The sequence below is a fragment of the Phalacrocorax carbo genome, chromosome 1, assembly GCF_963921805.1.
Source record: "Phalacrocorax carbo chromosome 1, bPhaCar2.1, whole genome shotgun sequence".
Classification (NCBI taxonomy): domain Eukaryota; kingdom Metazoa; phylum Chordata; class Aves; order Suliformes; family Phalacrocoracidae; genus Phalacrocorax; species Phalacrocorax carbo.
In genome coordinates, this window is record NC_087513.1 from 119,076,575 (window position 1) to 119,099,425 (window position 22,851).

Sequence of the window (22,851 nt, forward strand, 5' to 3'; positions counted from 1 at the left end):
GGGCAGGTCCTGTTCAGGCCTCAAATTCATAAAAAGTAGAGTGTCTGCAGCATTGTATCCCCAGTTGTGAATGGTAGGATTCATACTTAACCCAAAAATCATACATCCTTACACTTGGTGAGGTGATTCTTCTCCAACCACCTTGCGCTATGAACTGTTCTTTAAGGAAACTATGCATATCTGCAAACACATCATCCTGGCTCAGGTTAAAGAAGATCAAACACTAGTTGAATAATGACATAAACTGCAAATATGCAGCTGTGTTTAACAGGGCAAAAGGAGGTCCTCCTCCTGCTGCTGGATCAACGCTGCATGGATGCACATAATGCTGCCACCCCTCTACTTTCTTGCAAGACTGGGATCCCAGATATCTTCACTCAAAACCAAGACCATGAAAATTCCATTGGCTGTCTTAGACTGGTAATCACATCAGCAACTGAGAACTGCACCGGCTCTTACCTTGTCAGGAGCCAGCAAGTTTCTCTAGAACAAGGATAAATCACGATACAGCATTTTATTCCTGCCCAGAAGTTAGGGCAGCAAGTTTCCGAGCTGATAAAATAACATGTTTATCAGTCCAAGTAAATGGGTATGAATGGATTTACAAAGGTAGGCAGGTTGGGTCTTGCCAACCTGGGAGCCGAAGTGAAATAAAAGGCAGCACTCTTCCTTCTTCAGAGAAAATTCACCACTTTCTGTGGCTGAGGTCTCCAGTGCCCAGTTTCAACTCGTGCCCTCAGCTTACTCAGCTTCCCTAGTACCCTGAAGGAAGCAGGAGGCAAACCATGCATCTTCCACCCTCCTGCTATCGATCCCCGCCCCAGTCTGTCCTCCTCCACATTTCTCTCCCTTCTGCCTTATACCTCACGTCCACAGCCCTGTGCAGGCCCTGATAAAAAAATCTCTCTACATCTTTCTTATAAGCCCCTTTTATATATTGAAAGGCTGCAATAAGGTCTCCCTGCAGCCTTCTCTTCCTCACGCTGAACAATCCCAACTCTCTCGGCCTCATTTTACAGGAGGGCTGTTAGAGTCCTCTGATCATTTTCATGGCCCTCCTCTAACAAGTCCATGCCTTTCTTGTACTGGGGACCCCAGAACAGGATGCAGTACTCCAGCTGGGGTCTCCCCCAGCAGAGGGGCAGAATCACCTCTCTCAACCTGCTGGCCACTCTTGTTTTGATGCAGCCCAGGATACAGTTTGCTTTCTGTGCTGCAAGTGCACATTGCTTGTTTATGTCCAATTTTTCATTCACCACTATGGCCATTCCTTCTCTGCAGGGCTGCTCTCAAACCCTCCACCCCCAGCCTGTATTGATACTGGGGGCTGCTTCAACCCAGGTTCAGGACCTCACACTTGGCCTTGCTGGACCTCATGATGTTCACATGGGCCCACACCTCAAGCCTGTGAAGGTCCCTCTGAATGGCAACCTCTTCCTCTAGTGACTCAGCTGCACCGCTCAGCTTGGTATCACCTGCAGACTTGCTGAGGGTGCCCTCAATCCCACTGTCTATGTTGTTAATGAGGAGATCAAATAGTATTAGATCCTGTACAGACCCCTGAGGGACACCACTCATCACTGGTTTCCACCTGGACACTGAGCCATTGACTGTCATTCTTTAGACATGGCCATCCAGCCAATTCCTTATCCATCTAACAGTCCATCCATCAAACCTGTGTTTCTCTAACTTAACAGCAAGAGTACTGTGGGGGATGATATCAAGGGCCTTACATACGTTCAGGTAGCTGTCATCCACAGATCTTATTTTGCCAGTGATGCAGCCACTCTGTCGTAGCAGGCCACCAGATTAGTCAGGCACGATTTGCCCTTGGTGAAGTCATGTTGGCTGTCTCTAATCACCTCCCTGTCTTCCCTATATTTCCATTTCTTCCAGGAGGATTTGTTCCATGATCTTAGTAGTGAGGTTGACTGGTCAGCCTGGTTCCCAGGGTCCTCCTTTTTATCTTTTTTAAAAATGGGTGTGATGTTTTTCTTTCTCCAGTCACCAGGGACTTCACCTGACTTCCATGACTTTTCAAACATGATGGCGAGTGGCTTGGCAACTACATCAGCCAGTTCCCTCAGGACCCTGGGATGCATCTTGTTGGGTCCCATGGACCTGTGTACGTACAGGTTCTTCAGGGGTTCTCGAACGTGCTCTTCACTTTTGATAGGAGGTACTTCATTCCGCCAGTCCTTGCCTTGAGGTACAGGGGCTTGAGACATGTGGGAGGAGAGATTACCATTGAAAATGGAGGCAAATAATTTGTTGAGAACCTCAGCCTTCTCCATGTCGGTTGACACCAGCTCTCCCATTTTATTTACCAGGGCAGTACATTTTCTTTAATCTTCTTTTTCTGGCCAAGGTATGTGTAGAAGCCATTCTTATTATTCTTCTCATCCCTTGCCAAATTCAGCTCCAACCGTGCCTTAGCTTTCCCAATCCCACCCCTACACATCTGGGCAACTTCCCTATACTCTTCCCAGGACACACGTCCCTAGTTCCACTGCCTGTGGAGCCTCCTCATCCTCAGGTGGAGGAGCCCAGCACACCCCTGCTGGGGAAGAGCACTCGAAGGAGCACACAGCCAGGCAGGGGCCAGGCAGGCACTCAGGCAGGAGCAGCTGAAAGCCGTGGCAGCAGCGACTGCAACGGGAGGGCTCCATGTGCCCCTCTGTCCCTGCGCATCTACTGATGGGTGGTACGGGAAGGCGAAGCTGCAGTGCCTGTGCCTCTGCAACTCAAAGAGGAAAGGTGTTTTCCAGAAAGGTCTCACAAAATACATTTCACTGTCTCTGTTACGGCTGGCCCTGAACATAGATTTTGATGAAGAGGCTTCTGCAAGGTAGTCCCTGGAAGTGGAAAGGTTTGGCAAGATTCTTCCTGGGCTCTCCAAAATAATACGTTAACTTTTTTTATTGATTTGAGAAAAATTTGAGGGAGTTAAATGCATTCCCAGAGCAAACTGAATCTATATTTCTTCACAGATACATGAGTCAGAGCATCTGAATGTGTATTGCCAAATATAGTAATTGTGCTCCATTAAAAGGTGGATGCTGGAGTATAAGAGCACACTTTCTAAAGTTTTGGTTTAATTATTCGTTCAGAAAAATTACCAAAAGGACTCTTTTCTGTATATCTGTAGAAGCAGCTAGGTGAAGAAATGCTGTATATTTTAACAGGAATGGCAGCGAGCCTCACGTTATGACTTGCTGAGCCCCCCAGCCACACAGAACCAAGCCAGGTGATCGAGAGCGCCGCGAAACTTCGCCTCTTTGATCCGACCCGTGCGCGTTAACCGGCGTGTTCAGGCCACCCCAGCGCGCACGCTTCGAAGGGCCGCTCCCAGCCCGAACCGGGCGGCCGAGCCTGCCCCCAGCTCCCCAGCCGCCTCTCTCGGCGGCGGTCTCTCTCCTCTGCAGGGGTGCTGGGGGGACACCCCAAAGGGGAGCGCTGCTCCCGCAGGTACCGGTGCCGGTATCCACCTCTTTCTTGAGGGCGAGCGTGCAGCGAGGCTCCTCCCTCCGGACCCCCGCCCTGCCGGTGAGGTCCTGACCGAGGAGGAGGAGAAGGAGCAGCAGGAGGAGGCGGCGGGGGCGGGTTCCCGTCCGTGCGGGACAGGGACCCCCGCACGTCCCTCTCACCGCCCGCCCGGGCACCGGGCACCCGCCGCCGCCGCCGCCAGGGGGCGCCGCGCCCTCTCGGATGGGGTTGGCGGGGGCTCGGCGCGGGCGCGGCGCTCATTGGCTGGCGCCGGCCGGGCTGCGCGCGGGGCGCCGCTTCTTAAGGCGCGGCGCGGGGCAGCGGGAGCGCTGTGCTGGGCGGGTGCTGCGGGCCGGGCTGCCGCGAGCCATGAGCGAGGTGAGCGGCCGTTGGCGGCCGTTGGGGCGGCGGGCTCTCCTCGGGGGGCGCCAGCGGGGGCTCGTGGGGAGCGGGGGGACCGCCGCAGCCCCTCGGAAAGCGGGCCGGGAGGCTGGAACCTGGCGTTGAACGTAGCCGTCGCTTTCCGAAGGGTGGCTGGGGAGGACCGAGTGCTTCCCGGGCTGGGAACGCGGTGAGGCTGTGCTGTGCCTCCCGGCAGAGCTGGTGGGCTTGAGGGGTGTCTCTTTGCTGGGTGGGGAGACTGCAGTACGTAGCTTCTGTTAAACGCTGTCTTCTGACAAGCAGACCTCCACAGGTGTGTATGCTCCTACAAAGCCTGAAACAAGGCAATTCTTTGCCTTTTGAAGGACCGTGCACACCAGTGGAGAATCATTTACTAAAGGAGAAAAACCTAATAATTTGAAGATCTAACTAATATTTTCCTGTGCAGAAAGAAGCATTTAGTAAGTCGTGTGAAAGTTTTCTGCTAGAGTTTATGAAAAAAAAAAAAATGCCCTGTTTGTAGTTGGATGCTGATGTCAACTTTATAGTGTCCTGGGAAGGATTACAATTAAGGAAAAAATGTAAATAGTGCTGAACATGTGAAGATTACTTGTACCCTTGTAAATAAACAAGATAAACTTCTACTTGTAGCTTTTTTATTTTGCAATGGAAAAGTTCTCTGGGGCAAACTATTATTTTTTTCTTAATGAAGTGTCATCAGGCAGGATGACTGTGTAGTCTGTCAAATGCTGGGCAGGTTCAGCTGGCAGATTCCATATTTGCTAGTGTGACTGTTTCTTTGGGAAACAGTAGAGGTACCGCTAACTACGCCTTACCAAGCACCTATTTTTGGAGGCTATTTTCTGTTATAACAGACCTGCTGCTTCATTAACAAGGGGATTCTTTTCTCAGCAGCAAAAGTAAAATTAAGAGCAGCACCAAATAAATTGTGACTGGCTGTTGTGCAGGTGTTACACTCAGATGTGTATGTAGATGAGGAGTAAACCTGAGATAAAAGGCAGTATAGCTGTGTGGTCTCTGGTGCAGGGATTAAGAGGAGAACTTTATATCTTGGCTTGCAGGTCAGGCCAAATGGGAAAAACAGAGGAAATCCTCACTGTGCTTTTCTTTTGCTTGCGGGGATCAGGCAGTCCAGGTGTAATGCACCAGGCTCTCTGTGACCTCTTCTCGGCTGCTGCCTGTATTTCTATCAACTGGATAGAGGTTTCTGCGGTGTGGGTTTTTTGCAGTTGCTGTCCCTTTGCCACCCAGGCTAGCTGAAGTGTTCTGTGAGATCCTTAAAGATAGCGTTTGGGGAAAAATCTTCTAGTGGGGAGCAACGATTGGGTGACACTGCTGTACTTACTATAACTGTACAAGGCACTCTTTTGTTATAGTCCTGTGCCAGGTTGTATATGCTCAGTAGTTATCCCTTCATAGCTTGAATTGGATAGCATGCCTTTTGGATTTTAAAAGTACCGATGAACATCAAGATCATCCCTAACACCAGCTTAGGGGTTCTCCATCCATAATACATTTCCTTGTGCCTCACAGAATATTCTTCCTAGCATACCCTGAGAGCTGGAAGATGTCTCATTCTCTGGTGCAGCGCTAAGCCCTGTACCTATGACACTCAGCACTGCACTGGGTGTCTTCAGTGCTGCTGTTGTTCAGCTGACACTATTGGGGAGTTTATCACTCACAGCTCCTGGGAAGAAATGCTTCCTTGCTGTTACTTGCCTGCCAGCTTTTTTTAAAAGATGATTCTTCTTCCAAAAGGCAGATGAAAGCAACTGGACCACCCCAAACCACCTCACTGCAAGAGACTGTTAAATGAGTCAAAAAAGAATAGCAGAAAGCAACCTCCTTAGCCATCTGTTTGTTGTATATTTGGATGGGGGATATATATTTGTTGGTGAATTTCACTTATAAGGCTGTAACTTAAAAGTGTTTTTATTTTCTTTGTTTTAATCTGCTAGAAAATCTGAGGACAGGGTGATTGAAAAGAGGTTCAACTAGAGCCATCAAAAGATTATCCCAAATAGAATGGTGTTGGGAGGGTGGGAAGGTTTTTTGCTTTATGTTAAGACTCATCAGGATTTAAGTGGAGCTTGAAAAGTGGTCGCAGAAATTTCTGAAGAGAGCTTTGATATCCCTCAAGTGATTTGCTGAGACTTTGCATGGATTCCTATTTTACTGCTTCAAGCAAAGTTAACTCATTTCCTGTTATAGGCAGTGATTATCAGTCTTGTGGTGAAGGCTGAACAGGAAGCAGCCATTCATCTGACTGTAGTACTTTTCTATTTTCTATCAGATAACTTAATTTTTCAGGAAGGATAAACTTTTCTACAGAAAAACCCTACATTTCTTCCTCTGCAATCTTTGTCTGAAAATGTATTTAAGATGCTCTGTCTACTGGGCAGAGGTTTGGCCCTGTAACTAGTTACAGGGAACTTGAGGTTTGAGTTTACCTACTAGTGTTTTGAGACATGGCTAGTGCTTCCTGCTGCATGGTATAATAGATAAATCAGCTGTATGGAGAACTTGTCAGGAGCATAACTACATATTGAAATGCATTTTTAAGTGTTGAAGTAACATTGAAAATCTGTCCACAAAAAACTGAAGTCTTTTACTTTAGGTCTGTAGGCATTTTCTGTTACTTTTAATGAGCTTAGAGAGAAGACCCAAGCTGGAAAATATCATCTACTGTCAGAAAGCATCCATGAGATGCAGCCCGTCTTCCATTAAAGATCTCTGGTCACATAGGATGGACTGGGGGAAGTTATCTTGCTAATGGGCTCATAGACCAATGCCAGCTTGCCATTTACTGCCAGAAGTTTTGCCAGTGAGCTTCTAGACTCACAACTGGCATAAACTTGATTCACCACAAGGAATCCTGTCATCTTATCAGTCATCTAACTGACATGTTGCAGGTGATGTCTGGTCATGGTGACAGTACTCCCCTGGCACAAAGGTCCACAATGAGCATTTAATCACATGAACGTTTTTATGACATTCACTGCCACTCTTGCCTCATGTGTTGAATGATTCTGGTTATCATCAGGAATCAGGTCTGGATTTGGGGAGGAGTGCACTTAAACCATATGGTGTTAAAGCCCTCAATGCTGTTCCAGTGGTTCAGGGATGAAGCACATGTGTAAGGAGTTGGAGCTTAAAATAGCATTAGCAGAGATTGCCTTTTTGGATGCATTTATTTGTGTTTGCTATTAAAGGGTCAGGGTGGTATTGCTGGTGTAGGGGAGAAGTTCAGCTTTAACATGTGTTATTTAGGTGTCTGACTTTGGGAGAGCTATTCAGCAAATCTAACTGATCAGCCCATGCATCTGAAGTGTTTGTGATTTAAGAGAATAACTTGCACTGGAAGAGCCTTACACAATGTGAGTGAAGTGCTCTACTGATTGCCAGGGTGCTGATGAGCACCACCTATGGCACAGCTTGAGCCAGCAACTTTATGTATTTTAGGAGCAGCCTAGCTACCAGACAGTAGCAATATTCCAGCTTTCCTTCTGAAACAGGCATCAAGCAACCAGGCACATGAAATTAATAAGACAGAAGAGAGCTGTTAGGGGTTTGACTCTGTAGAATGCTTAGGTCTCTTAGTTGGAGAGACTAAGAGCTGGGGACTTGATCTCTGCATAAATATAGGGGTTTTGGTCAGGCTTTGACTACAAAGAACATTGTGTCTTGTTTCTTCTTTGAGCTACAGCAAGGTCTTTCCCTTTGCCTTGTGTTGCCGCTGGGCTCTTGAATCCTGCAACAACTGACATTTTGTGTCCACCTTCAACAGGATCATGAAGGGTGCTCATGCGCCCTGTAATAGGGGTATGCAGGGCGTTCATGGGGGGATGAGCTGTCATGCAGGCTATGCTCATCCAGACAGCTTTCCTCTGCAGCCTGGGGTACTGAATCTTTGTTCTGGAGCTCAGATCACCTTCAGTGCACATACCCAGGCAGCCAGCTCGGCAAAGATAGAGGCTTCACTGGAAAGTTGATGTGGCCTAACACTGGGGTCAGAAGTATTCTGAAAATTGGGCTTCACCTGTCCTTGAGGTGTGTGTAAGACACTAATCACCAAGACAGTCTCTGCTGTGGCTGTTTTCAAAACCAGTAACAGCTCATGGCCTGGTGGTTTGGGCATGCCCCTAAGCTGGCAGGGTAATAGAGGTTATCTTCTTCCCTCCATGTTGAGGGAGAACCTGGACCATGTCTTTATCACTCTGGACAAGTGTGCTCACCAGGAGGCTGTTGGAGAAGGACATATCTGAGTGTGAAACACTGGGCATAAGTGGAGGCTTCTGTCTGAAACAATAGCTGATTCCAGTGGTTAAATGGGAAAACTGGAGTTCTTCCATGGGTTGCTCTCCTGAATTTGGTTGAAACTGTTCCACTGAAATGGTATTTAGGGTCTTAGAACCAGACGTATTTAAACAATTAATTCAGGATCGTACACCAATAATCCTGATGGCACTAAATAAAAGAGTTGGTGTTTGTAGGGGGGAAACACGCCATGTTTGTTTAGAGGAGCTCCTGTTCTCTTGTGATGCTTGCAGTCCTGAGGGGTGTCTGAGCTAGCTAGTTGTCTTAGGGGTGCCCTTCTGGGTGCATTTTTGAGATACTGCCATGACCCCCAACTCTTAATGATTGGCCTTGCTAAGGTTACACCCACAATAGGTCCAAAACTGTATAGGTCTAAAATGTGCAACAAGAATGTGGCAGGGTGGAGGAGGAGATTCTGCACCTGTTATAGGATGGGGGTGGGACAGATAAGGCACATGAACATCAATTTTTAATTTTAACTCAAATCTATTTATTAGCTGAGTGGTAAATTGCAGATCAAAAGAAGAGGAAGAAGGGAGAACAATAAGTTTTAGGTCTGTCACTTTGCCTTCTTCTTCCATCAGTGTGTGGTTTCAGTGGGTTTAAGCATCTTCTAAAATACCACTTAGAAGTGATGTTGGAAATTGATCTTAATTTGAAACTGGCAGACATAATGTTTAGAAAGTGCACTGGCTTTCTTGAAATATATAGAATGCCAACAGATTCAAACACAACACTATATTAAAGGACAGTTTGCTTTAATAGTGTGCTTCAGATACCATGTTTCCCGGTAAAAGAGTAACTTAAAGCAAAAACTCCTGCATTTGTAAAACAGGAAAACTTGAACCTTCATACTGTGGTACTTGATAATAGAATCAGGTTGCAATGCAGGTTGCAAAGGCATATTAGTTTCCCATCCAATATCCCTAAATCTGTAATGCATTGGCAGGTTTATGAGAGTCATCTTCCAACAGTTTCTACATGAACTAGATTGTGCAAATGGTGAAATATGGTGTACAGTAGCAGTTAACTTCAACAGGAACAGTGGTGGCCTTTTCATCAAAAGTTTCTGGGTGTTTGCTTATTGATTTGAATAAAATGATTGATTTCCAGGCTGCTATTTGCTATTGTCTACCTTGTTTATTTGTTTTTTTTTTGTAGGGATGACTTGGAAAATGTGTCAGTGTTTACATGTTTCACCTCTTTTTCTGTAACTTTTCTACAGAAGAACTTGTAATAGAGTGGCTAGGGCTAGATACTGGATATGTAAATCATGAGACACCCAATTCACTTCTCTGCTGAAGAGGACTGGGAGAAGAAGGCTGCATGCATCACAGGAAAGCTATGCCTTTCTTCAGCCTGTCAGTTGCAAGAGAGCCTTAAATATACTGAGCCATGTAATGCTTTCTTCTCTGCAAGGCATAGGGTCTTCTCATGAAGACGGATAACACACATTCTCTGCCTTGTAAGGAAAGGTGTTCTGTTTCTTTTGTTTTCTTCAGTTGTTTGGACATTGGGTTTCTAAATAAAAAAAGACATAAGTGGAAACTAGGTCAAATAATAACTAACAAATCATTTTTCCCCTTCTTCCTCTATTTTTAATTAAGCGAATCAGTATTTATTCCTATAATGGAAAGAGATGGAAGAGACAGGCTATATAGGCTGCTTTTAGTAGGAAAATGAATGGCAATCTGATGGAATAAGCTCAGAACAAGCAACCCCAGAGGAGTTGCAATTGTGAAACATATTAATGACAGGGTATGAGGTCACAATTTACCCCTACTCTACATGTCTGCTCCCTCTGAGACCAGACTAGTCTACTTATAGGTAAATTGGGTAAGTGTCACATAGGCCAGGTCTTTAGCTGGTGCTTGCTCATCTAATCTATTCATGCCAAATGGGATATAGCTTTATTTATGCACTAACATGGAATTTGGAGGATGAAGCACAAGTTTAGTCAGAAGAAATGAAAATTGTCTGCCTACATGCCTCGAATACTAGTTACAGCTGAACTGTCTGTCCTCTTAAAGAAAAAATATTTTACAAATACAGAATGTTCTTACATTATCACCTTAGTATATAGTGCATGAAACAGGACCTGAAACAGTGGTGCAGCTAATACTGAGTATTATGACAGTAGGCAGAATAATGTTGGAGATCTCTTGTTAAAGCTGAAAGTAAGAAACAAAAGATGGAGGGCAGGAACACCAACTTGTGAAAGGTGATGGCCTTCTTGCCTGACTTTGAAGACTTCAGAGATTCCTGGACTGAAACAGTAAGCTGATGAGAAAGGTGGCACCAGGTATGAGGGCTTCAAATTTTCTAATATGTGGGGAGTCAGAGCTATAACCATGGCAAAATGTATGCAAATACATATTTAGTCTTTAATAGAGTCTTAGTGTCCAAATGCCTGACAGAAAGGTCTGAGCTGTCCTGTCATCATTCTTATCTGCTGCTCCTTGGCTGGCAGGTTTGATTCTAGCTGTGCTGTGGAGCCAGCTGCTGCATAGTGCCAGTAGGACTAGGCAGCTGCAATAGTAGAACCAGAGGAACCTGAACCAAATTTTCAGGTTATAAGGGTTTAAATACAAAGGGTGTGTGCTGCTGTGTGCTTGAGCAGGGGATGGTTGTGTTGGATCACAGCACAGCATGAGTGTCCTGAAAGTGAAGAGACCTGTAGGGATCCTGTAGCCTAGCTGTACATATATTTGTAGGGACATTAGGTGTACCTTTTCTGGGAATGATGGAGCACAGCTCAGAAATGCCCAAGCTAGCACTGACTAGGGCTATCCCTGGAGAGAGTCCAACTCCATGTTATGCTAAAGCTTCTTATTCTTGACAAGAGTTAGGAGGCTCTTCTAGAGTGAATCAGTGAGACAGCTGGAACAGTCCTGTTAAGTCAGCGTCTCCAGTAGGAACTAGTAGGATTGCACATGAGAAGTGGTTTTTCACAGAAAGTACCTTAGTTTTGTAGGGGGTGGAGGAGAAATTTCAAGGAAATCGGGGACCTACACAGGTTCAGAATCACTGAGTGCTGGAAAGCAGCCATACCCATTGCTAATGCCTGGAGATGTTTTGCATCTGTGTCCTTTGACCTACAAAATAAGCCTTGCTACCCAGCAGGTACCACTGATCAGGGCACCAGATTGGCTGTCAGTCTGCCTTGGTGATGCTTTGCTCTTTATGAATCTAACACTAGAGGGATTACCAGGCATTGAAATAGTAGTTGGCAGCATTCTGACTACAGGAGAAGATAAGTTCCAAGGAAAAGTCTATCAAGATCATAAGTAACCCCTAAATTGGTGCAAGTGGGTAAGTAAGCAGATGAGGAAAAGCTGATTAGATCTGAAGACATATTTGATTTACTGAGAATTTTGGTAATATTGGACCTTCTCCTAGTAACACTTGGGATATGAAGGAAGACTGGTGATTTGTGGGGATGTTTTTACAGAAATCGTAGCACTTTCCCACAAATAGTTCAGCGTTAGTGAATTGGCATTTCTGAGCCAGATGCATTCAACTGATCTACCCTGACCAGTGCTGCTACCCACAGACTGCTGTACCTTTGTCTACTAAGAAGCTGTGTGTGTTTCAGCAAACCCCTCAATAGGCAATTGGGTGAGATTGAGTTGATCAGAGGCAAGTGTGCCCTATTCTACAAGGGGATGGGGGAGCTGGGCTTTGGATGTCCAAGATGGACTTTTTTTAAAAGGGGACCAAACAATTCCAAACAATGTAAGTGCACACTTCATTAGACAGATGCAACATAATCTGGTGAAGGAGAGAAGCCTGCCTGAGATGAACCAGTGTGTAATGCGTAGCTAAATGTGAAAACACATTTGAAAATATGAAGGCCCAAGTTTGGGGCAGTAGGGGAGAGGTGCAGAGACAGGAAAATAATCCTCATAAAAATCACTAGCATGTCTTTCATTTGAATTCTGGGGCTTTTCATTCCCTAGCTTGGATGTTTCAAGTAATGGGAACTGTGTCTGTGTCGTTCCTTTTCTCTTGTAGAAAATATGTTCCTGCATGATCAAAACTCCCAGGATGAAACTATTTTTGTTTTAAGATATTGAATAATCTGGATGTTGAGTTAAGTGCATAATTTTAACACTAGTTGAAATACTCTGAAGAATTACTTTTATTTGAATTTAAGAGACTCTGTGGTGTTCAGGAGAAAATCTAAAAAACATTGAAATCTGGTTCCTTGAATTCCAAACACGTGTTAGTAAATTGTGAGGTAAAAGCGAGACAGAGGTTGGAAACTGCTACAAATTAGAAGTATATACTTGGTAGAAATGAGAAGGAGGAAGAGCATACTAGGCAAGAGGGGATGGCAAGGCAGGCAGCTTTCTGCACTTGACATGGTGGAAAAATAAGACATGTGACTTCATAGCTGCTTCATACGTGCCACTATTCCACTCAGATCTGACATACACACCACTAGAAAAGAGAGCAAACACATTGTTGGCTTGGCACACTTTGAAATGCATGTGGCAGCACACATGTGCTGCAGTTTAAGTGGGGCAACCAAATACCTGAGGCAGGCTAGCTTCATGCCAGTTTTAGTTTGCCAGTCTGACTTGGCTAGCTATTGCTTCTTTCCTTCACCATGTTTTGCAAGCTACTGGACAGCACTAACATCCAAGCCAAGCTGAATGAATCTCCCAACTAAGATTACAGGAGACCTTCTCCTTGTTTCACAGGGGTTTTATTCTGAATGCTGCCTTGTATTCTTTGCTTCGTCTAAAAACTTGGTGCATTTCCATCCTAGAACTGGGCTTTTGGGATGGATCTGCAGATGCAGAAACATTGGTAGCAAAGGATCTAGCATTAGTGTTGTAAACTGCAAAAAAAAAGTTGCAAGTCTTCTGAATTCTAGCAATATCTTTGTGGTCATGCCACGTAAGCCTTTAATAGATATTTTTGTCTGACTGCAGTGTATCAGGCCGCACCCAGCTGGATCTAAGTGAATATTATTTGCTTTCTGCTTGAAACTTCTAAGGAACCTATTTTCTGTCTAGTCATGGGATGGGTATGTTAGAATATTAAGCAAATGAATGCATGACTGTTTTTCTGGAGGAGCACACTAGGGTCCTTTTTTTAATGGCATTGAATAATGGTTTGTCATGTTCATGTGTGAATATGGTGAAAATTTTATTAGGTAACACTTTTCTTTCACTTCATATGCAAGGCACAAAGTGCAGAATGGAGCCTGATACATAGTGGGAGACTGAAGGCAGAAGGAATGACTGATGACTACTTGGAGAAACTTGCAAGTTTTCATTGAACTTGAATTGGAAAACAGTTCTGTGGAGGGAGAGCATTTGAAACAATGTGGGGGAGCTTTTGCTGAATCTTTTTGACCACATATCCCCTCGACTTGCTCCACAGCTATGGCACTGCAGGAACTGTAGAGCATTTAGTCTTAGGGCAAGTAACCTGGTGAGTCTGTCCTGGGGCCAGGGACCCTGGGAACTACCTACAGCTGCTCAGTGAAAATAGCTTTCTTCTCTGCTGCTATTAACAGTGAAGCTGATAGCAGCATCAATTTCACTGAGCAGCTGCAGGGACCTTGGAGCTTCTGATTTGTGGAAATGCCTATTTTTTCAGCAAGCTTTTGGACAGAGCTAGTGACCTGACTTTTCTGCTTGCTGTATGTGAGTGCATTTCACTGTGGTCCCTGATTCCTGGCAATCAAGGTGACCTTGTACATCACCCTGTCCATTTTCCTTTTCAGTATGGCAGGTTTGTTTCTAATTGCTTGGCTGCTGTTTAGACTCATAATACGAAGGCAGCTTTGCTCTAAACTGCATCACACTTCAAACACAGCAGCTCCCCCAAAGTCTCAGTGGGTCGGTTCTGATACAGATTTGAACAATGCAGAACAAATCCTCTGTCAAGCAGGGCCCTGTTTTGAGGCAGATACAGCAGCCAATTCAGGGTTCCCCTTGCATAAATCTCCTTGTGGCACAGAGCCAGAGATAACAGGTTTGCATCATCTCTCTGTGCAGCCCCTGGGCAGGGTGCGTTGCCAAGGCTGCAGCACACTTTCAGTCCAGTGATTCCCCTGCTACTGGAATAGCCCTTAAAGAAGTTACTGTCATAACTGCAGATGGCTCAGGGGCTGCACAGGGTTGCTCTCTGTGACCAGACTGGCTGCCTGGGGGTTCGAGGAGGAGAGTAGGTGACCCATAAACATCCTTGCCTGTTTCATCTTGCTGTTGTCTTGAAAATCAGAAGACTTTGACCTAGGGCGAAGGCAGAAGGTCCCTTTGCATGGCAACTTGAAACTGTCATAATTACACGGATGTACTTTAGCAGGCATGGTGGTGTTGGGTTAATAGTTGGACTTGATGATCTTAGAGGTCTTTTCCAACCTTAATGATTCTGATTAATACCTTTTAAAAACCTGGCTGGCCAGTTATTAGTCCAGTCTAACAGACTGTAATAACACCAGTTTGCCTCTGAAGTATGTAGGGAAATAGGAAGACAGTGAGAACAGACTTTAATTGTACAACTAGAAATAAAACCAAAAAAGCCTCCAGAAATGCCAGAATTTTTGTAGTCTGGGAAGAAGCAGCCTGTTTTAATAATGATAGCCAATATGATCAGATATGAAGCAATTTGTCAGTGCAGACTTTTGCCATTAATAACAAGCTGTCCCTTGAAGACAGCCTCTAACTCAATTACAGCTGGATTTGTAGCTTGGCAAATGAAATTACCCTAAACTTCAGAAGGGTTTGGAAGAATGAAATAAAAGTAAATATGTTACAAAAACACCATCTATATTCAGTTATGCCTATGCAAGGATCCTGACCCCTTAGTTGCCTTAGGGCACTCCTATCTGGGGATACTAATATTAAAGGATACCCAAGGTACCATCTGAATCCAAATGCTTTTCTAAGATCCCCAAGGTTCTGATTTGCTCCTAACTGGATGACACACTTTGGTTGCCATCAACTGTCTGTATTGCCTGTGCAGGTTGCAAGGCTTATAATTTTAGCTGCATAGATGCACCAGTGTTGCTCCATGTTTTCCTCTGTTGTAGAGTAGATTGCTAGGAGGTAATGCAACATCCCAGGGATATACAGCATGCTATGTTTCATGGTATGAAGCACTGACTTGCTCAGATTTTTGGTTCCCAGAACAAAACTGCAGTGCCTCCTCCCCGCAATACTGTCTGTTGCCCTTGTACAACTGTGGATCAGAAGCATCAACTATATTACTGAAATGATAAACTGAAACAATTAAAACTATGTATTTTTTTAGTGGGACCATTTCAATGATTGTTTTCAACACAGCTCTGCTGAAGGGTTATTTTGAACTTGAATAATTTTAGTGCTCCTATTTTCTATATGACCTTGCAAACAATTGTATCCAAACAAAGGAGGCCTTGGGCATGGGAAGGTGTGGCTGGATTGGGCTAGACTGGGAAGTAGGAGTTCTTAAGGCAGGTTTCCTGCCCAAAAATGCCCTTTCTGTAACTGTAGTAACAGATCCGATGCTACCAATAGATAAGGAATAATAGGAGAAAAAAGGAAGAGACCAACTTAAGAACATAACTTTTCACATATCCCATCAAGCTTAATCAATTTTTATGTAATTGAAATACTCCTCTTGGGTCACCTTGATATTTCCTCTTTATCAATTTCCAGTGTAATTAGGATATGGGCTGTATCACCCATGTCCAGATGACAGCTGAGGTAATTTTTTGGCAAGTGGTGTGAGAAGGCTTATTCTGTAGTTGATATCGCCCTCTTTGCCCTTTGCTTAACAAAACTCAACATGCAGTTTAGATAAATTCCACAGTACCACACTGAGGTTCCAACTCTACTCATGCAAGTAATTCTGCTGAATTGAAGACAACTACTTGCCCACATATGAGTTACCCCTGTAAATAAGCCTTGCAGGATCAAATCCTCCATTTCCTGCAGAAAAAAGGATTACTTCTCATGGCTGGTATGGTAATTAACAGGATTTGGGAAATACATTCGTGCAGCTGCTTTCAAAATTAACTTCAAAGATTCCATTAATCCCTGCCTCAGAAACAAAATTGTGATTACAATGTCTTTGGAGAAATATCTGCTTAATAATGTTTTAATTCAAAATATGCTAATAACCTAAATATTAAGCAAGCCACTGTTTGTGCTAATTATGTTGATTACATTTGGTGTTGGTATAAATATTCTGTTAAATATGTTATATTGAATCTGAATACAAAATCAGCAGGTTATCGCTCTGCTGATTATAAATTGCAGCCCAGTGTTGGCAAAAGTGGGGCACAGTGAAAGTTCTTCTCTGTTCTATTAGAATACTTAAACAGCACTGTAAGTGGGTTCTTATATCCCAGGCAGTGATTCTCTCTGCCCACTTTGATCAGGTGCCTCCTTATTTAACCTGAAAGCATGCTGGGTGCTGAAGTTCTGTTGTCTGTGTATACTCAGAAGGGCGTATTCTGTGGATTTACCTCAAGCCAAAAGCTCGCTCTGGGTGCAAGTGAACAAATCACACCTCTGAGGGCATTTGCCTCAATTTAACTCTGCTAACACCCCTGTGATTAAGGCACTGCACCCATTGGGTGGAGTATGCATTTTGCATAGGCATGTAAATAAAATGTGTGTTTTACATTGACTGCATTGCAGACAATAACCCAGGAGCAGGGACTGCAACCCTGTCTTTCAATGACCCTGAGAAGCCCCAGCCTGAAAGTTACTCCTTCTGTTCCCGTTACTTTTTCTGTGCCTAGTTGTCCAGTGGATCAACAGGAGGGCCAGGGTCTTCCCCCAGCATGCCTCCCTGTGCTGTCTCATGGGAGTTGTGGGTTCACCCTAAGTAAATAGTCAGCAACCAGTACATCAGCAGTCAACCTGGTAAATTGTCTAGTCTTCATACAGGCTGCAGCTTGTATGGACAGCTATGCCTTGAATATACTGCTTTCTTTCTGTGTTTGAAAGTAACATTTGAGACTTAATTTGCACCAGTGTAAATGACTGTCAGAGATGCAAGGATATGAACGTTGAGGTCCAGTTTGTGTCATTTATAAGAAGATGAAAGGAAATTGTGAAGAGATTGTATCTTGCCCAGATCATTGCAATAGCAAGAGCCAGGCACTGATCCGGTGTCTAGAAGGAAAATAATCTATAGTTATCCACAGCCTTGTTGCTAATTTTTGACAAATATTACTGTGGCTTCTGGGATGACAGTGTGCATGTGTGTACTTGCTCATGTGCCTTCAGTGACTGTAAAAGTCAGAAAACCAGTGCTGGTCACCGTGCCAACTTTTAGCCACTGCAGTTGGAATCCCATCAGTTCATCTCAGTCCACCTGTGGAGTTTTAGTTTATTAAAATGGCTGTAGAAGAGCCTTAATAAAATTAAGGACAATCAAGAGCTATTCAAGTAGAACATTGCTTGACCCATGAAGATAACTACAGAAATCATCAGCATGCCAGGGATCCTTTAGTTTTGACAGCCAGTATTGAAAGATGGATTCTGGCACTTTTGCTCTGGCAATATTATGCTGCCCTGGCAATGCAAGACAGCCAGAGAACAAGCTATAGAATACTTCCATTGTGTAAAGAAGCATGCAGAGAAGGTGCTACATAGACAAGAGAAGAGCCCATATCCTAAAGAACTAAGATCTTAGGGTGAGAGCCGCCAGGGAAATGCAGTAGTTTCCAGAAAGTCTCTTCTACAAGAAACATATGGCCATGACCAGGAGTGAACTGCTTTGTACTGAAGTATATGTTGATAAATACTTTTTTGTCAGGTGCCTAGAAAATGTGGTATGTGATTTCTGACTGTGATGGGTAAGATGGAAGTAACAGACACATTATCGGATTTACCCATTATTCAGACAAAATATTAGCTAGGTGTTCTGTTCTTGATGCAATTACCTTAAATGTGGGATTTGAAGGACACTTTCACCTCAAATATTCAGTACAATGTCTACGAAAATGTGGGGAAACATGTGGAGGAACTTGTAAAAGAGGCATGAATAGACCAGAGAGGAAAGTTAACTTACAAAAATTTTGTTAGAAGCTACATAAGTATATTCAAGCTTCTCTCTGGGATTCTTCAGTTCTGCCTGTGGATGTTCTGTAGGTGAATAGCTGTTACTGATGTGAATGAACCTGTACATCACAGAAGTTAGTTTGGGATTTGCCATCTGGCTGTATGGCAGACAGGTTTTGAGATGACTTATAATAGGAGAGAATGAGTGAAACAGCAGAATTTGCACATTGCTCGCCAGCAGTACACCTTATCTCCCCCAGCTGTTCATCTTCATGCTTTCATACATAATTCAAAAAAAAAAACAGTGGTGCTAAGATTCCAGTCCCATTATTTAGAGGCCAGGTATCCCTTGGCAGCTTCAGTAAACAGAAATCTTTCTGTCACAGCATCCTCATTTTTCCTCCTCTTAACATTTTATCTTAGACATAGTAGTATCTTTTGTCTTATTACCAAATTGTTTACTGTGTTGTGGCTGAGTAATGTTTTTCACAGCTAAATCTGTGAAATGCTGAGTGCTATGGTTTTAAGTCTATATATAACATTAGAAAGAGGATGTCAAACATAGTGAAACAGAAGTCTCCTGTAAAGAAGACTTTTAACCTAATTAATCACATTGAAATCCCAAATTCTGCAGAGTATGTGCTCATTCCAGGTCATAGCTGCTTAGTTCTTGCCCCTGCTTAAATTTTGGATCTTCATTTAGATTCTGACATACAACCTGTGTTCTTCACTAGAGCATGAAAGAAAAGCAATTGCAAAAATACCATTGATTTCAGTATGCTTAAGATATCACCTCATCACATAATTATGTTCAAGTGGCATATATGCATTGTGTATTGGTCTACTGGCAAAAGCTGACGTTTCCCTCAGTACCTGCTGCTTGTTTTTAAATTGAGTATGTTATCTTCCTGTGTTTTAATAGCAAATTTATACCTGGTGTTAAAAACTATGGAAAACTTTAGGCTTTTAGGACCAGAGGAATATACTATAATGACTGGACAGGAGGTACATGGAAAAGCAGGCTATTTGAAGTTTGCAGGTCCCACGTTTGATAGGGCCTTGTGTCTTTAATCCAGGTCTCTAATTCATTCTTTTGTGTGTAGGAAGTGTGCATGCTAATGTAATGTCCTCAAAATTCCATCCAGGGGAAACTAAAAAACATACTATAAACCTTCGGGCAGTAATTGTTATATACTAAGTAGGCTTTGGGATTTGTCTTATGCCTATAGTCTAGTGAACCTCAAGTGGGGCTTGCTTCAGTAGTCTAAAACTCTCAGATTCTTCAAAGATCAACCAATGTGAAGTAGAGATCAGCCTGTAAGAACTTTGTTTCTTGCATTGTTCCTGGATAAAGTCAACCCTAATTGTCCTAATTTGAGGAACTGTACAGGAAGTATTTAGTCGTGAAAAACAGCAGGTAGAAATTGCTGTATCTCCTGATCATTCTGCTGTTGACTAGGAAGATTTCCTTACTTGGAAAACATGGAAAGCCCTTAAGCAGATATTTACAGTGACATTTTTATTTGCAGAAAGGTTACAAACTTTATAAATTTGTTAAAAAGTACTGAAAAATACATTTTAGTTTTGAGGCTAAAGCAGCTCTTTAATGAAAGCAGAAGGCTATGGAAAAAAATAGGGCACTAATGAAACTTCAGTTTGATTCAATTTACATCTCTTACAGAGAAAATTTTGTATTGAGAACAGATGGTAGTGCAGAATAAAAGCTTGCTTGGCACACAGCTGGCTGACCCACAGCCATTTTTGTGCTGCATTGTACCAACATGTATTTCCTTCTGTCGCTCACATGTAATGCCTTTTGTTAGGGATGGACCTTGTAGCAAAACAAGGCTTAAAGCTTAGGATATGCACAGACTTCACTGCTGTTCTTCTCATCAATGAGTACAGAACATCCTGATAATGTTTCATATATGTCAATGAAATTATTTATTGTCCTGGGTCAAGTCTGCACCGACCCTTTCTGCTAGTCACTTTACAAAACTTTCCACTGTTTCTATTCTCTTAATCCTACCCTTGGATGCTCTTTCTTTCTTTGACGTAGAAAGATACTCTTGAATATCTGCAGCCACTGCTTTACTGGGATACAGCCTTCTGTACCTTGTTGGCCCTGCACTGGGATTAAGAAGCAGAATAATGTTATTACTGTAAGGGCCCATTTGTCAAAAGTTTCTGGCAGTGCCATGTCCCTGATCTTGGGTTTTCTGTGGCTTGTCAAAAACCAAACCACCCCTCTGCCCCCCAAAATTATGTAATCAACACCTGGCTACAATCCCTAACACTGAGGTGCTAATTAGAAGCATAACTGAAAAGGTCAGGCTATTTCAAGACAAGAACAGAATGTAAGATTAAAGGCAAAAAATTAGGCTTGGGGGTCCAGGAGGGGCTAGAAGAATGAGCAGAAAAGCTGCTGCAGTAATTTAACATTCTTCCTGAAAAGTCCTCTGGGCTGCATGTTCACACTTGACCTTAGTTTGTACACCTAGGGGACTAATTTAGTACAGTTTTTCATACCACATTAACTAGCTGCTGTGTATAGCACTGAGAATTTAACAGAACAGTAAACCTGTTCTTTTCTTACTAGGATTTTGGGCATATGGCAGTAGTCCTTTTTATCCTTCCTCTTCTGACAAACTGGGAGTGACTTTGATTTTTGAAGACACTTTTAATGATGTGCCTTTGTTCTGTAAAACCACTGAGTTAAAAATTAATATAGCCCCAAGCAGTCATAAACTATGTTTCCTCCTACACAACATAGCAACAAAACTGTTTATCTTGTTTTACTGTATAATCATTATGGTTTTGCACTCATGTTCATTTTAGCTCTGATGTTTCTTCTTTGATGCCTAGTGGAAAGTTTATTCAATGCTTCTGTCCTAGCACTTCAGAAAATGCTGGGGAATTTTAGAAGCAATCTTTGAGTGAAGCTGGCTACAAGCTATAGGATACAAAAAGCATTAGACTGCTTTTATCTCTTAAAATATGGTCAACTTGGGGATTTTCTGTTTAAAAACAAAACCCAGAAATAATATTTTTCTTGTATTTCATTGATCTTAATTTTATCTATTGCATCTGAGGACAATATCTGTTATCAACTTTTGGAGGGCTTTCATCCATTGCTTCTTGACACCCACTGACAGTAACTCCTTCTCATATTTAGTCTGTCTCCTCTGAAGGAAACTTACAAGATAAGCTTTGTCCTGCAGCCTGTGGTAGTGTCAAGAAAGGTGATGAAAGAAGCAAGAAGCTCCAGCTGCTAAATAATACCAGCATCCTGAAAATATTATAAAAAATAGGTCCGCTGAAGGTGTTGAAATAAAAGACTAAAGGCTTTGCAGGTGGATGATTGCATTGTGTATGGCTTTTTCAATGCCTTGTTAATGAGAAACTAATTTTTACATTCAAATTCATTGCATGCACTTGGAAGACAGCACCGTGCTTATAGATCAAAATATGTAATTGAAGGAAAGGCTATCAGAAGCTTGTTTGGCACATTTCAGGCTTCATTCTGTGTATGTCCAGTGGTCACCAGTCAAATGAATGGCTGTAGAATACTTAGACTGATTTCAGACTTAAAGAAAAATCTTGATCTCATGAATAGGAGAACCTTCATTGACCAAAGCCAAGCTTTTGTTTTCTTTAACAACTTTCCCCTCTCCCTGAGGGGAAGTTATGAGACATGAAATAAATGTGTGGATCCATATTCCAGTACTCCATCAATAGCAGACTGAACCTGACAGGTATAGCCTAGGGAGGAAAGAGAAGCTTTCATAAAGGCTAAGTAGCACAGCCTGAAACACTCAGGAAATAAGACAACTTGAAAAAGTGTTTAAAAATAAACGGGAGGAAAAAGTGATAATTACCATTTTATAGACAGGAAAAAGCCAGTATTTTGGGGTTTTTTGGAGGTCCCAGTAAATTAACAGTAAAATCTAGTTTCAAATGTGGATTGAAATTGAAATATAGAAATATTAACCAAACCTCAAATAAAGGCATAAAGGTTAATATTTTTAGCAAAACTCATTGTTGAGTGGATTTATTGATTTCTGGCTGCTGGTAACATGCTTTTCTAACAGATGTTTATCCCTTTAGAATTCCATTCTCTGTTATTGGCCAAGTTTTCTCTCCTGTCTTGGCTCTGAAGCTCCAGGGAGAAACAAATATATTTCCATCATATAGGGAGACTGTAGCAGTGGTTATAGACTCAGGGTTTTCTTCTCTAGGGATGCTCTCACTCATTGCATAGAGTGAGAGAGAAGGCAGAGCCAGTAGAGCCAAGATACGTGCACTGAAGTTTGCTGTGGAAAAGACAATGAGAAACCCCACCACTGGCATGTGGATGCACAGTAGACCATATGTATCTCTTTTGTATTCTCCTGAGGGTTTGAAGAGCTTTTTTCACCTTCTGGCTTCTATAATAAGAACTAAGAGTACACATGAACATTATTTACTAATCTTGTGATTAGCTCTATATACACAGAATACCCTGAAAATGCCACTGCTGTAGGAGATGGACAGAAACCAGAGCAGCAGAGAAGGTTTTATCCAGATATTCTAGAGTAAATACCTTCAGATAACTATGCCTGTCTGAATTTTCATAAAGGAATCAATGTGA

General features: G+C 43.0%; 1 protein-coding gene across 1 annotated transcript in view; it reads left to right on the top strand.

Annotated features, from left to right (window-relative positions):
* The first annotated feature begins 3,759 nt into the window (after window positions 1-3,759).
* Window positions 3,760-22,851, top strand: part of PCP4 (Purkinje cell protein 4) — a 54,198-nt gene continuing 35,106 nt past the window's right edge. The window contains exon 1 of the mRNA XM_064472076.1: window positions 3,760-3,864. Within this exon, the coding sequence (XP_064328146.1) occupies window positions 3,856-3,864 (9 nt within the window). The 5' untranslated portion in view covers window positions 3,760-3,855. The remainder of the gene's footprint in view (window positions 3,865-22,851) is intronic.